Here is a 16,109-nt window from a genome sequence, read left to right as displayed (position 1 = left end):
TGGAAGTACCTTTGAAAATATAGAAGAAATACCAGGTTTTTTTTTAGACATTATCCGTATAGCGTGTATTGGCTTTGTAGGCATGTTTAGAACCTTCTTTTATCTGAATGCTGTTGTAGACTGCACACACAGGCATTTGTTGTGCTCCTAAACTTCAGGTGCCACCTTTTTGCATTAACATAGTTTTTAATGTTCTGCGCTTGTGTTGCTAATGTGGTGACAGGACTAAAAGGCTGTCAGTAATTAACAAAACAAATTTTTACAGCCCCCTTACTCGAGCACGACCGGCCACGTTTCACTGTAATTACAGAGTCGGGTGAAATAGACCAGCGGTAACCGAGGGATAGGAGCGCAGAGAACGTTCCCGCGGCGTGTCAATTAAATAACTAGGAAACTCAACAAAAATCAGCATCCCGCTGATTACTCTGTAAGGAAAGGCAATTAAGCACACAGAACTTAGCCCAAGGTCAATAAAGAGTCTTAGCCATATGTAAAGAAACCGAGTGTTATGAGGCACTTTTCTCATGCTGCTGGAGCAGAAAAGAAAGAGGAGGATAGAGCGGTGGCGAGGGGTCTTGAGAGACAGACTGCCTGCTGATTGGACAAACTGTTTGTGTTATTTTTCTGTGAACCGTGAAAAATGTAGTTTTAAATTTGTATGGTATATGTTTTAATGGCTGCTGGTGCAAAATAAATGAAGAAAGAACAGCCTAATCCTTGCCTCCGGGTCCTGACATAAAATTCAGATTTAAAAACTTACTTAGCTGAACGATTTTTCTCTGGTGCTTAAATATATTTGAAGATACCTGCCAATATTAGAACTTGGTGTGGATTTTCTTCTTGAGTAGTGAAGTCATTTATTAATCATGGTGTGTATTTGCAAATGTCTTGCACTCCTCTGTGTTAAGCCAAAGGCTGTTCGACCACACTACCTTTTAATAGAGCACTTTGAGTTTACAGAGCAAGCTCCTATCCAGCCATTAGGGAACCCCTGGACTTTTTTACACTGTATATCAACTTATTGATATATCACATAAAGAGCCAGCTTCCTGAAATCTCCTTGTCAATTATGCTAGGTGGCACATGCAGGTCCTGCAGTGGAACCTGAAATTCCAGTAAACTCAGCCGCCTTTCCTGCTCCATCCAGATCTCGAAGAAGACTACCCAAGACTTCCAGATTACTGATCAATCACAGTTATTCCTGCTGCAGTCTACTTTCCATTCCCCACCCATAGCTGACTGTGGTAATGTGCGCATCACTACTGGGTTGGAGGGAGGGGGCCATCAAGTCTTATGGGGAATGTGAAGGTCAGAGACTCCATGTGCACCTTCTGGAACTATTGGACATCTGTTTGACCCTGAAAGGTTTCCTCCTGTACATCCACCGGAGGCTGGTGCCGCGTCTCATGGACAGCCGCACCACCAGGTGGTGCTGCAACAAACCGGGTGTAGTGTGGCTCCAGGAACCTGTGACAAAAGACTTTGTGTCGTAGGAGCTGGCTGGAGCAGCAGACATCTATCTAGTCTGCAACCACCTAGCGGCGTCCCTGAATACCAGAGCAGATTAATTCAGCAAAGGTCCCCTGCCAGATTGAGTGGTTCCTGTGTCTGAAGAGAGGCAGGGCATATTTGATCAGTGCGGAGAATCATGGCTAGATCTATTCATCACCACCATCAAGAGCACACAATGTCAATGCCCTTCAATAGTAGTTTCCTCAAGAAGGCTTGTTCGGAAACATATTCTGGCTTGAATGGAAAAGAAAACTCCAGTACACCCTCCTGCTGCTCTCTCCTGCCCCAAGTTCTGAAGATGATGAGAGTGTGGTACCCAGAACTCCGTATGAACATCTGTCCACCAATCAGGCAACCACTTCGGGAAGGCCTCCCGTCAAGAACACACAGGGTCAATAATTTTGCACATTGGTGTTTCCATAAGAACACCTATTAGACGACGCATTCCAGATGGAATAGAAAAATATACTTTTATGTGCCCTCCCGCTACTTCCTCTCTTCCTGAGAACGAGAATCTGTCTTACACTCAAGCTACCACTTCTCGACCTCCTATCGCAGCATCAGTGCAGTGGCTTTTTTCTGAAGTTTCTCATTTTACCACCTCCATTTGTGGAGATTGAGCGCTGCCAATTGACTGTGTTGTCTGAGGTTGTTAATAACATCGTTTATCCCAGATGCTCTTCCACAAACTCATCTATTTTGGGTGCCTGATCAAGTTTGTAACCTGGTGTCGTGCCTGGGACACTGACCCCTTACAAGCAAAGCTGTCAGATGTTCTCTTGTTTGTTCTCTGTTTAGTTCAGCTAGCTCTTGCAGTGGGCACTGTGCAAAGTTATTAGTAATCTCTTTCAGCATCTCTAGATTTGTCGGACAAACCATCCTTCCTTAAATCACAAATAGTGAAACAGTTGATTAAAGTTTGTCACATGAGGCAACTGTGGGCAGTTGCAGTGCAACCGCTCTACTCCAGACATTTTTCCAGAATAATTGGTGCTGAAATCTTTAGTGGCCTTTTCCCTAAAGTTCTGAATTCTTTACACTTTGAGCCACTAATCACTTTACTAGTGTTTGCTTCCCTTACCCTTCATAAGAGAAGAGACACCATTGTTTTGATCCTAAATGGCTCTGACATTTAATATTGATTGTACCCAGGCCTGTTGAGGGGAGGATCCGCTCTTTGTAGGGTTTGCTGGAATGAAGACAAGGTTGGCTTTGCTGAAAAGTACTCGATAGAGGTGGATAGTTATCTGCATCTGCTACATACGACGCAAGAAACAGTTCCATGAGGGACTAAAAGCCTGTGCCACAGTGGTCAATACGGTTACAAATGCATTGACATGAGAGATGCCAGTTCTTTCTATTTGGCCGGCTGTGACATGGACGTTGGAGCTTATGTTCACATAGCACTACTGCTGTGAGAGCCAGATCGGACGAGTCACATTGCTCTCTCAGTCCTGCAGGACGTTTTGATCTGAGTCTCTTCCACAGACCCTCCACATTTGGCAGGTACTGATTCAGTATCTGTTTAAAAGGTGAGGAATATGTGATTACAACTATCCATTAGATGACCAAGTTACTTTACTCTGATAATGCTCTTTCTGATGCATACTATGTCAAGAACAGATTCCTTACTGCATTCTCATATCCCTGTTCTGTGGACTGCCTCTGACTCTCATACTGTCCCCTACAGAGCTTGAGAGCATGGAGAAGAAAATAAACTGATGTCAGCATGTAGCACTGGCACATATATGCAGCTTCACTCAGTTACTTCTAGGCTGGTATGGAGCTGTATAAAGCCACCTACCTGTGCTCAGGAGAATTTCTGAAAAATTCTCTGGACGCAATTAAAAAAATTAGGTATCTGTGATTGGATAGAGTATCCAGAAGAGAGTTGCGAAAGGTAAGTACTATTTTTTTTTTTTTTAATTTTCCGGCCATGCTGTGAATTTGATAGATCTAGATCTTTCTCTGTCACTGGCATCTCAGACAGTGCTGGACAAGTTACTGACTGCCAGCTGTACCTGCCTTGCAACGGCATGAACACTGCTGTAGAATCTTTGGATTTCCCTCTTTAGGCCTCGTCTGAGCCAGCGCGCAAGAGCTGCTCTGTGAGGCATTATGTAAGGGCTTTTGAGCTCTGAACACACGCTCGTTCGTGTGTTTTTTTTTTCTTTTTCTCTTAGCCCTTAATTGGCCTGTGCATGTGTCTTTTTTTAAAACACAGCACACAATTGGTGCAAGGTGGGTGATTGTCCCGCCTTGTTTGTTCGATGGCCTAGGGCCTCGGGCGCGAGCTTCAATCCCATCTGTCTCCAATTATCGCGTTGGTGGTAATTGGAAACAGATGGTGCTCGCTTTTTTTTTGTTTTCCTTAACATCGTGATAGCTATAAACAGTGCCTCGGAGGGGGTGGTTTCTCTGCCGCTTCAGTGTGTCTATGACCGCGCTGTTACAAAACAGCCGTCACGCGTCATTTCATAAACTTAAACACAGTCGGGCACCTTGCTTCGATTCTGGGCCGCGCCTGTAATTTACAAGAGACAGTGAAAGAAATAATTTGAGTTTGTTGTGCTCTTCGCCACCACTAGAGATGTCAGGCGATGGTTGGAGAGTGTTGTTCTTGTGACTCGCGGCACATTGCAGTCACTATCTATGAAGTGGGCTTTGCTCTTCACTGCCCGCGGGACGGGCAGAGCCAAGAGGCTTGCTTGGCACCTCCTTGTGCACTCCCGCTGTGTTCCCGAGTGCCGCTTGTGATCTTGGACAGGGATGTGTGGGGGCACTCGTGGCTTGCTGTTGCGCAGAAGAGGGCTCTACTGTTAAGCCTATTGTGCCGGTTTGCCCTTATCTCCCCTCTGCTTAAAGTGCCCAGAATGCCCCTTGCTGAGTCATGTGTGCTGCTGGCCTGCTGCTGCTGTAAGAAGCCAAAGTCACCCCTCCTGGTCTCTGCCGGATGGTGTGCCATGCAGAGGCTGCGGTTCAACTGCTTGTTCAGCCATGCTGCTCCTCATTCGCCCCCTTTACAGAGGGCAGATGTTGGCCATTGTTGCGCATCTTGCTCTGAGGATACAGGCTCCAACAATCAGACTGTTCTTGCCTTCGCTGCATCACCTTGGTGCACGCTCCCTCTTAATGATCAGGGCCCATAGTGAGGTTCCGCCGTCGCATTGCACATGGTATTGGAGCTGGGCGCTATATGGAGCATTGTGTGGGGGTGGTCATCTCCAATAGTGGCACATGTGCTGCAGGACTAGTATTAAAACTGGATTACTTGGATGCTTCTGTAGGGTAAAAAATGCTGCACCACGCCCTCTCCTTAAATTTTGCTGGTGGTGTAGCGAAAGCTGGCGTACTGTGCTGTTCATCCTAACGCTGAGGAGTCAGGCAATTAACACCGAGCAGGAAAGGAACTGGCAGCGTTGCATTTATGGAGCAGCCCTCTGCTGTTGATGGATGTTACTTTTTGCATGATCGTTCTGTTTTCAATACACCCGTGGCCGAGATTACAAGTGCATTGTAACTGCATTAAGATAGCGCTTCGAACACCAATACGAGCACTGAAGCGCGTTTTGTAATGAGTGCTTGGTTGTACTTGACGTGAATCCACGAGAGAAGTGCTTTTGTGTCACGTATGAGTGAACAGTGCGCCGTGCTGACCTTGGCTCGAGTCGTAGCGCTAAGCGGTGCGAGGCAGACAATAAGGAGACGGGGGGGGGGGGGAGAGGAGCTCAGTCAAGTTGCATGGACTGACTGTTACTATATTCTCTGCAGGTCCCCTACCGATCGCAAGGACACCGAAGAATTTTCAGTTCACCTCTTCTGCTTTGTCCAGCGCTCAAATAAATAAATATTAATTCTCTCTTCTATAGATTAAACAATGACTGTCTAAGGTTCACGAGCCGTGAGTGGCGTTCTAGCACTAAAAAAAAATCCCCTTAACCAACAGTATATTGTAAACTGCCATAAAAAATTGCCATTAAGGTATGAAAGGGTGATTTAGTCGGGAATGCCAGGTAGGCCGGGGGGGATAACCTGCATCTGCGTTTTTACGAGTGCCCAGGGGGGTTGGTTCTGGTTTGTGCACCTGTGACAGTGCAGTGTGTCCGAGGGGCACTAGACATGCGTATATGGTGAGGCGCTAGGGTGGTGGTTCCCAACTGTCCTCTTGCGGGATGCCAGCAAATCCCTATTCGGAATCATTTTGATATCGCAGCGGGTTCCTCATGCCAGGGCTTGGTTTCTCGCTTCATGGGTGCTTCCTAATGAAGTTGGATGCTTGCTTGGGAGTCTGGAATATGTGTTGCTTGCCGTCGTGCAAGACTCTCCGGGTATATCATGGAGCATTGGATGTTGGCTTAGAGGTGGAGGAGTTTGACTGGCAGGAATTTCCTCCTCGGACAGCCGCAGTGAAATCCAGGTATAGCGAGACATTATTGTAGTTGAATGTGAGCACACTACACATACCACTAAATACCACATAATTTCCAGCCACATAATTAACTATACTCCAACAACTTAAATACACTCCACAAATTACCACTCAGTACCTCATAATTACAAGGCACATAATTACAATCTACTCAATGTACCTTCAACACACTGCACATACCACTAAATAACACATAATTACAAGACACATAATTACACTCTAATCAATGCAACTTAAATACACTCCACATATTACCACTTACTGCCACATATTTACACAGCACATAATTACACTCTAATCAACACAACATAAACACACTCAAAATAATAACGCTCAGTGCCACATAATTACACACCACATATTTTCACTCTACTCAATGTAAAATGAATACACACCACATAATACCACACACTGCCACATAATTAAATGCTACATAATTAAACTGCACTCAATGCAACATACACTCCAAACACTAAATGCCACATAATTACCCACCACATAATTAAACACTACTAGATACAACATACACACCACACAATACCACATAATTATATACAACATAATTACACTAAACTCAATGCAACATACACTCCAAACAATACCACTCAGTGACACATAATTATATGCTACATAAATACTCTACTTTCAGTGCAACTTACACTACAAATAATACCACAAAATGCCACATAATTACACACCACATACAAGTACAAAAAAATAAATTAATAAAGTAATGTCATCTTCATTTCTATAACAAAAAACACTTCTTATAACTTTTCAACATAATGCACAGCAGCAACACTACTCTACAACATAGCCAAAAATTCGGCCTAAACACATAAAGTCCCAAAGGCGAGACCTATTGGCTATACCAATGCTTGTTCTGTGTTCTTGTATATATATATATTCTTGAAAATATTTGCCTATGAAAGTGTTTTAATGTTTCGTAGTGGTCTGAAACAGTCAATTGAGAAGCCAAGACCTTGATAATGTACAAAAAATCTGTGCAATAGCTCGCAAGATAGGAAACACTCCATTAAGCGCTTTGATGTGAAAATGAGGAGATGCAAATAAGAACAAATGCTTACTAAGTTCCTGATTCTAAAAAGTATTGTTTTTATAAAGCTTCAGAATGACTGAGGTTTAGAGGAAGTGGCATAGTCTAGGGCTTGTGAGAGTGAAGGATGGGCATGTGAGTGTCCAGGTTGTGTTAGTAGATTTGTGGCTAGTTACTATTAGGGAGTGGAGGAGCAGCTTTGTGAATTCAGGGCTTGTTGAACTAGACAGATACAATGGTGGATTAGAGTCAGGTTGGGTAGGTGCAAGCAGGTATGGAGTGAGAGTCTCACTTTAGGGAGTTTAATTGTGTAAACGGGGATAGGAGAGTGGATGTGAACTGCAGAAATTGGATAGTGGGGAGAGACGATGGGGAAGTGTGAGCAAACATGGAAAGAAACTGTGTACATAGGGTCAAGAGTTAGCGATCTAAATCCAGCAGGTTGATGAGAAGTGGGTTCAGCTGTTGCAGAGGTCGCACTGGACTAAAAACGCCTTATAACATTGCAGCACAGTTCACATAGCTTCACATATGAAACCAACATGCTGGTGTTCAGTTTGCAGATCAGGTTTAATGCTAGTGTCACTAGCTGTAGAGCAAGTTTTAAAGCTGTCTTTTATTGTTGGACAAATAGCTTTGTATAAATGTGAAGGACAACCCTCTAACGCTCTCCAACCTCCTTATACGTCTGTCTCTATTTCTATGCTATGTGGATACTGCAACCGGTTTAGGAAATACGATAATAGTTCATTCAAAGGCTTTCATAATTATATCAGATTTGTTCTTGAGTGTCCGTAAAAGTGTTGCTGTCCATTCAGCCAGGAGTACGTGTTCTAGCCGACTCTGTTTTCTTGTCAGACTTATGGCTTCAGGTAGTGGGAGGGGGAGGGGGAAAGTGCTTTTACAAATAGAGTGGGTTCTGACCAGGCACAGCGGTCACGGACACGATGACCCTTACAGTATCTGGAATACCATTTAAAAAAATCTTAAGCTGATGCTCAGGCAGCGATATATTCAGAGCCACTGGACTTGTGCGATTGCACAGCGATTTCTGCAGAAGTATAGATTTGCTGCATTTGTTTCGTAATCCATTATCTGCTGCAGATTTCAACAGAAAAATTGTGTTTCTAGCTTAAATGGTTCAAAACATTACTAAGAGCGCAGTGACACGTGTTGCCACACAGTTGAAGGCCATTTGCAAAGGTTGACTGGTCACCTTTCATTAGCATTCTGTAAACTGGTACTGAGGGTCAACTAATGCGCAGACCGTGTTAACAAGTTTAAAAATGACAAAATAATGAAGTAATACTATCACAAAATGTGTCACATAATGCTGCATAATTTGCCTTTACTTGCTGCATCATTTATTCAACACTGCCACATACGTTTGCCCTCCCTTTTCACGTAATTCCAGTGGCCCTGGATATGTTGGGTAGATTTGCTCTTACAGCAGTTAACACTCAGAAGAACAAGTTATTCACCTTCTGGCAGAAACATGATCTAGCCGCAGATTCCTTATCTTTGAATTTCCTAGGTGTCATACTGGATCCGGAAGATTTTTCCAGTACCCCTGTACAAACTAATGTCAAAATAGAGAATATAGATGAATATGTTTGGTGATGTCATCTGGCTCATTCGTAGGTCGCCTTCACAACTTTTACACATGCTACTGTCCATTTTAAACATACAGCAACAAGAGTGAAGAAGTGAGGGGGCGAGAGAGTGAGTGGATGGTATATGCAGTGCTTAATTTGAACAAACACCATAAATGCCAGGGCCCTCGTCAGGAGGCCACTGCAGCTTGCATCACACACTGCCCCTGACAGTATTGCTGATGACAGTACAAACACACCTGCTAACCATCACACACCTACAAGTGTAACACTTGAGACTATTAAAGGCCCCCAAATCAATGAGAATGGCTTGGGTGGCAGGTATTAGTTATTTCTCACATATATTGAATTAACAACTGTTGTTATGCTCATCTCTAAATAAAACAAACAGCGGCACCATGTTGCAGACTATCATAAGTGTTGGTGTTAGGATTTAAGAGCTGGTCCGAGCACTGGAAACCACCGGCTCCAATTAAGCACTGGCTATGCAAGTTAATTTTGGAAGGGAAGAAATGTGTGGGAGGAAATGCTGGGGGAAGGAAGCATTTGGTCATTTAGCCTTCAAAATGTGAAATCTCTCTATACTAGTGAGATAAAATTTGAGGTATCTTAATTATGTTGTTTTTAGTCAACATTTTAGATTGTGAAACATTTTTTTGCTTTTCTAGAAATGAGGGCACTTTCTGAACTGTTGGGTCCATACGGTATGAAATTTCTCAGTGAAAGTCTGATGTGGCATATTTCATCACAGGTGGCTGAACTTAAGGTAAATGCAATTCTGTGTTTTTGTAATGTTTAGTGCTTTGTTCTTCCCATGCTCATGCAATAGGATTTTTACCTAAACTTGCTCCGTTTCGCTTAATTTCAGTCATTTTTGCAGAAGAATTGTAAGACGATATGCAAGAAGTTACACAAGATTATTCCAGCATATATAAAATAAGATTCGCTGGTGGCACTGACTGGCCACCCTGTTTCTGAGGCTTGTCACCCCTCCTTCAGTCCATACTGCAAGCCAGCACTGCCACCTCCATGGAGTCATGCTGCTAATCAGCACAACCTGCGAATCTCCATTTTTCAGCTGATTTGAGCCCAGTGAATGAATTTGGCACTCAACCTTCAGACCCAACCACACGCATGCTTCCACTGTGGGCTGATTGGAGCCCTATATTGGTATCCAGTATATTTACAGCTCAGGCCATTCCTGGCCACCCTGCTCCTGAGGTTTCTCACCAGGGACTCCCTCCCTTAACAACTGCATTACCTTTCATAATCTCTCTCTAAGGCTCGTTGTATCCCCCTTAATCCTGATAATGATTCCGCCTTCTTTATTGGGATCGAACTGCTGTCGACTTTAAAAACACTGACCCTATATGATTGTTGAGAAACTTCTGTCTTGTAAAGGGCTGTGCTGTTCTTGTGTTTGTTGATACACTTGTTGATTTTTTTATCACGATTTATCACACCTAAAAAGAGCACCAAACACATTTATTTTGCACCAATATTCACTGCGCCACTATGTGTCTTGAAGTTGGTTTCCATGAACTACTTTGAATAAATGTTTCATCATTTAGTTTTTTTGCATCTAAAGTATTGTTACTAGGAACAAGTGTGTTTTTGTTACATTCCTATAACCAGGGGTACAAATCTAGGATGCCTTCTATCATCCTCTTGATTCCTTTAATTGGTTATTCCTTGAGGACGTGTCATTGTCATGAATGTCACAAACTGAAAAATCGCAAGTGATATTCCTCCTCTTACCATCACAGGTCGGACAGCCACCACAGCAAGTACTACTAAAAGAAAAAGGGGATTATTTGGACTCTTCCTTCTATGCCAGTTAGAGAAAATACAATCTGAAGAGATAGATCATACTCCTCAGATCCTAGTTCTAACCAATTACAATCTGTTAGACTGATGTCATTAACATTTTTAATCGCCATGCAGCACTAGGAGCCTCCTTCACAACCTGTAAAGTCTTTGGTATTCCTGTGGTTCACTGGTACTGGTGGGTGAAGTTTAAACTTCGCCTAAGATTTCATGGAAACTTCACCTTTAACAAAGGCAGGTATTTTTCCAACTTTGCTGAACTTCATTTGAGGTGCGGTTTAGTCAGGAGGCAGCAGTATTAATTTTCTTACAGAGGGTGTCCCTCGCACACAGCGCTTTGTTGCAGAAAATCATGTTTCAACATCTGCCTATGATACACTGACTTAAATGGAACTAATCATGAGTGAGGGCTCCAGTGAGGTGACCGTGTTTTTTGGGCAGCAGCACTCCACTGACTGCCCAGGACAGCAGCTGGAACATTTTCCGGCTACTGTAAATGATAGCCGACACTTTTATGATATTACAACAATGACAAATACCACACATGCCATTACCACACATTTTTTACCACACATATACCTTTACCACGCATGCAAAGTCTATTTAAGGTAAGTGTTTTCCACATACACACAAACACATATACACCTATATTTGTGTTTCTAATTATAGGGTGAGTTATATATTTGTAGCATGTGTTGGCTGTGGATACACATGATATGCATACTCCTGCCATCTAGAGGAAGCTTTATGATCGGCATTGTGCGTCGATTCTCCTCTCCCTCAAGGCATTGTGCATGTCGAAGTCTTTGTTCCTCAAAAAGTTTTTACTGCCATTGGGCTCGGATAGAAAACATCGACGCTGTTCAAGATACAACGCCACATGGCCTACAAAAGTAATTACTGAAATCGATTTCTACACCGGGGAAGGACTTCCAAGATTCTGAATACACTCAACCATCAAGAATGATTGTCTCTGGGTGATGATGACGAAGGAAGAACTCTTCAGACGGTGTCGTTGATGTGGAGCCAAGTACGCACACTCCGACACGCGTTTGTAACTTGTACCTCTCTCCAGAGCACAAGTTTTTAAACATTGTTTAAAAATAAAAAGATTCTTCGATAATGACAGGATCGACGGCTCGCATATAATATAGAGCACGTAGCTGAGGCAGAGTTCAGACATGACAGTGATGCGGACAGCGAAGCCAGTGCTCCAACAAGAGGCGGGGCGATAATAGCCAGTCCACACTACACTACACTGCATCCGAAGTATCTTCTGGGAAGAGCTAGCTCCCATAGAACCCAAATGACCAACACCGACCACATACTCGGACCATGGACCACAACATCTCCATGTACCATGAGAACTACTACCCCCCCCATAAAAAGATTATACATCCGCCACCACCATTACCCTGACATGGTTCGCCACAACCTTCGGGTTCAGGTTGACACCATGACCAAGCCCCGGAACCAAGAAAGGGCAAGAGTATTCTCATTCCTGATCGGGTGGCCAGGTATCAAAAAGGGAACGCTTCCGAAACTATTACAGCACCAAATACCACATTGACTCCGACCAAGTCTTCGACAGCAAGGCATCAAACAAAACAATTCAAATGTTCAGCAACAGAGAGCTCCAAGGCACACACATCTGAGCCGAAAAAGCATTTGAATAGAACTAAGTCTAAAACTTCAGAATCAAGCTCTGAGAAACAACACGGACACTCATCTAAACAGAAGAAAAGTCATGATTTCAGTAGTTCTAAGTGACATATATACGTATATATGTGTATTTAATCTGAAAAGGTGTGTTTTCAATTGCGTGTTCTTTGTAGACAAACCAAACATCTAACTACATTGGTTATGAATATCTGGATTTTAGAGATATATAACATTCTATCCATCAGAGTGAAAAGATGTACTAAAGAGATGAGAATTTTTGGCTTTAATCTGCGTATATATTTTGGTGGGCCTGGTATAGCAGCTGTGGAGTCTTATCTGTGTCCATGATCCGGCAGTCAATTTCTGCAAACAGAGTCTAGGTGTATTGTTGATGAACATTATTCAATTTCATTTACATGAAATTATTACACAATAAATATGCTGTTTGTCCATTTGTTAACCTGTAGTCCTAGAAGAAGTGCAGTAATCTTGTTAACTTGAAATATCCTTCTGTTTTAGAAACTTGTGGTGGAGAATGTGGAGGTGCTCTTACAAATGAGGACCAGCTTTGATAAACCGGAGCAGATGGTGGCACTTTTTAAAAAATTAACATGTGAGTATATTGGTGTTTTTTTTTAATCGGTGACATTAGCTCTTTAAATTCAAGTTAGCAAACATAATCCTTATGTCTGATTAAAATATGTGTTACTCTCCTCGTTTATCGTTATCTGATTTATCATAGTAACGACTTTTTAGTATAATCCACAGCCCTTTTATAGTATTAAGTTTGTGTGGCTGTCCGACTCCATTCAGGGAGCCACCTGGCTTACAGAGTCTACTGCGCCCAACTGTGGTGGTTGTGGTTGTTTGTCAATGGTGTCCTGGAGCCCGTACTACTCCAACCCCCTCAAGAAAATCGCAGAAGGAGGAAAGATCATCTCATTTTCACTCCTCTCTGGAGCAGCCTAAAAAGCCTTAAAAAAAAGAAAACACTCATGGGTCTTAAAAGAAAGGTAGTTCTCCTGTATTAGAATCTTTCATATATTCACATGCGACCCACCCTCCCTCCCTGGAAAGCTTGCCTTCTCTTCCTCTCTTTGGGGTGTATTTACAACAATTGCACTTTGAAAATCTGAGGGACTAGCCCTTCTCACACTCCTGTGAGAAGGGCTAGTCCCTCAGATTGCTCTAGAGGGCAAGGAAACCTAAGTTTGGTCTCTTTTTTTTTTTTTTTACAATGACTATGATATGTTACAGAAACGGAAGAGCCTAGGGCCTTTTTAGTCTGTGTTTAACATTGTATTGCTATTATAAGGTACCGTGGGACTCTGAATGATTCAAGCATGTTAATCTATGAACGAGTCTAATACTGGAGAACAACAGTTACAGGTAAGTAACTTATTTTCTTCATTAGACCAAATTTAGGAAGATCCCCCTTTTACCAGACCAACTCAAGGCAAATCATGAGTGTACAACGAGAACAGAAGAAGCGCAAGCAGGAACCTCTGGATCTGATAGACTTCTAGCCACAGATTCCTTAACTTAGAATTATCCCCAGGCGTGAGACTGGATCCGGAACATTTCTGCCACAGCATCTCTGCTTGCCGGGGGGTGACATCATGCGACTCCACCCTGACGTTGTCCGTGGGCATGACGTCAGCGAGGTCACATAAGTCTCACCCCGGCGCGCTGACGTCAGTTTCCTTCGTTTCCGTGTGCAAAGCGGATCCAGAGTGTGTTCTTTTGGCCTGTTTTCAGGCCTCTTTTAACGCCTTTGCGTTGGGAACAGTGTGCGATGCCTTCGGGTTTCAAGACGTGTACTTCTTGTGCGACGGACCGTCAACCTATTTTTATGTGGTGTTTGGGCGAGCACCATGATTCTACGGACTGCAAAGCTTGTCAGCATCTCAAGCCGCAGTCCCGGCGGGAGTGCCGGATGAAATTGCTTTTGGCCCGCTTGTCCAGATCGGTCTCGTCACAGCGTTCGTCCCCTACCTCTGACTGGTCCAGAAGCTGCCGATTCCGGCTGCGGCATCGGCCTTCACCGAGGCCCCATGGGCGTTGCTCGCCTGCTGGTAAGCCCTACAGCTTACCATCGAGGCCCTGTCCTCAGCCTACAGAGGGCGCGGGTTTCTCTCGGGACGTGCACCCTCGCCCGTCGCTACCCTATCTGCTGTTTCCTGGCATTGGGGCGACAAGGGCCCAAATGAGGGCCTACGCTGCGGCTCTGCAGGCTTCTTTGGGCCCCCCCTCCTTTGACTTTCAAGCGCAGACTCCTGGAAAGCCAACGTGGGAAAGGAGGACTGAGTAGGAGCACACAGGGTAACCTCACAAGCCATGCCCAGAATTAGCTGGGCTGCCTCTGCAAGGCCCGGGCATGAGCTCTATGTTGATACAAGCGCTGGTGCTGGTGACAGTTGCTGCCACTGTTATGCTAAGTACCAGGGTTAACACCAACTTGCTGCATCCAGGACACCAACTTCAAACCAACCACTTCAACCCCAAATTGCTGCCCACAAGCCGCAGCTGGGCCACCAGCACATTTCACCTCCGTGCAACCACGCACCGTCTGCTGCCATCTGTAACTCACCCAACCCAGCCCTGCCACCCACCCTCAGAAACCCATCCCAACTCACCTTTCCTCTACTACGTGAGAAGGCCAGGTTCAACATACCGATCAGCCTATCAATCCTCACGTATAGAGAATGAGGTGCACAATAAAAGGAATACACCCTTGTAGTCTCTTGCAGCTGTGCCACCTGTCCACCAGTCCCCAATTATGCAACTAGTTTTTCAGCAATTCGGCGTTCAAGGAGGCAGTCGTACAGGGCATTGGAGGGAGCAAATGGTCTAGGGCGATATCCAGCGCAATATTAAAATCTCCACCTAATAACCATGGTACTCCATTCCAACGCGACAGGACTCCGGAAAGCACATCCAGGAATTGTACCTAATCAGTGTTGGGGAAGTATATGTTGCCCAACAAGACATGACAAACATCTATTCTGCCATTCACAAGGACATATCTGCCCTCTGGGCTGATGGCTGTCTCGTCCAGCTTAAACAAGTTCCCCGTATGAACCCAGATCAAAACCTCTTGGGTGTAGGAGGTGAAATCAGTGACAAACATCTGTCCACGCTAACGGCGCTGTAACTTAGCCACTTCAGTGCTCGTCAAATGGGACTTCTGCAGCAGAGCGGCATGTACTGAGTGGCGTTTGAGGTATGAATAAATGGCATATCTACGCGCAGGGGTATGTATCCCGCGAACATTCCAAATTAGCACTTTAATGAATGTCGTGTGTGTGGCGGAAGGACAGCACGAGCAATATGTATGAAGCATCGTAAGTGGGCTGCGGTGATTTCCTGTCGGCAGGAAGGGCAAAAGTAGGGAGACCAGGCAGCATGCATAAAGCTGAAATAAGAAAGCATAACAAGGTTAAAAAAAAAATACAGATAACAATGAGTACCAGATGTGCAGTGCGCCAAATGAGCTCCCGCCAAAACCAATCTGACGTGAACATTTAGGTACTGATCAAAACTCTTTGCAAGGGTGGTTAGCTCAGATACAAATACCCATAGTGTGATCAACAGTTGGTGCCTATTCAGAGTAATGGGCTACTTGCATATAGATCAACTGTGTCAATGTTTCCTGTGGAAAAAAATAAGGAGGATTAACATAAGTCATGAAGAGAAGGGGCATAGAGGTTCAGCTCGCCATGTGTCCATGTGGTGCAAGAGATTAAGGCGAGACCTAGTTGACCATTCTTCATGCTGCGTGTGATGGGTGACGGATAGACAAGGCAAAGGGCAGGTCAAAAAATGTCATCAGCTGTTTGCGGAGTCACTTCCATAGAGGGCAAGGAGTTTGCCCAGAGGTAACAGAACTCTTATCACTGGAGGACCAGGGCAAATCATCTGCAGGGCCCTAATGTCTTGTTTCGTCTGTGGGAGCAGCAGTCTGTTGCAAAGCTGTGCACCACTCCATAATGATCTGTTCCAAGCAAGG

The 16,109-nt window shown here is 44.2% G+C and overlaps 1 protein-coding gene across 1 annotated transcript in view; it reads left to right on the top strand.

Annotated features, from left to right (window-relative positions):
• NCKAP1 (NCK associated protein 1) overlaps window positions 1-16,109 on the top strand; it is a 487,736-nt gene that overhangs the window by 353,508 nt on the left and 118,119 nt on the right. The window contains exons 23-24 of the mRNA XM_085648703.1: window positions 9,280-9,377; window positions 12,620-12,713. Of these exons, the coding sequence (XP_085504829.1) occupies window positions 9,280-9,377; window positions 12,620-12,713 (192 nt within the window). The remainder of the gene's footprint in view (window positions 1-9,279; window positions 9,378-12,619; window positions 12,714-16,109) is intronic.

Source organism: Triturus cristatus, chromosome 3_2, assembly GCF_964204655.1.
Source record: "Triturus cristatus chromosome 3_2, aTriCri1.1, whole genome shotgun sequence".
In the NCBI taxonomy this organism is placed as follows: domain Eukaryota; kingdom Metazoa; phylum Chordata; class Amphibia; order Caudata; family Salamandridae; genus Triturus; species Triturus cristatus.
Note: the sequence above shows the minus strand (reverse complement) of the source record. Positions and strands in the feature narration are given on the sequence as shown.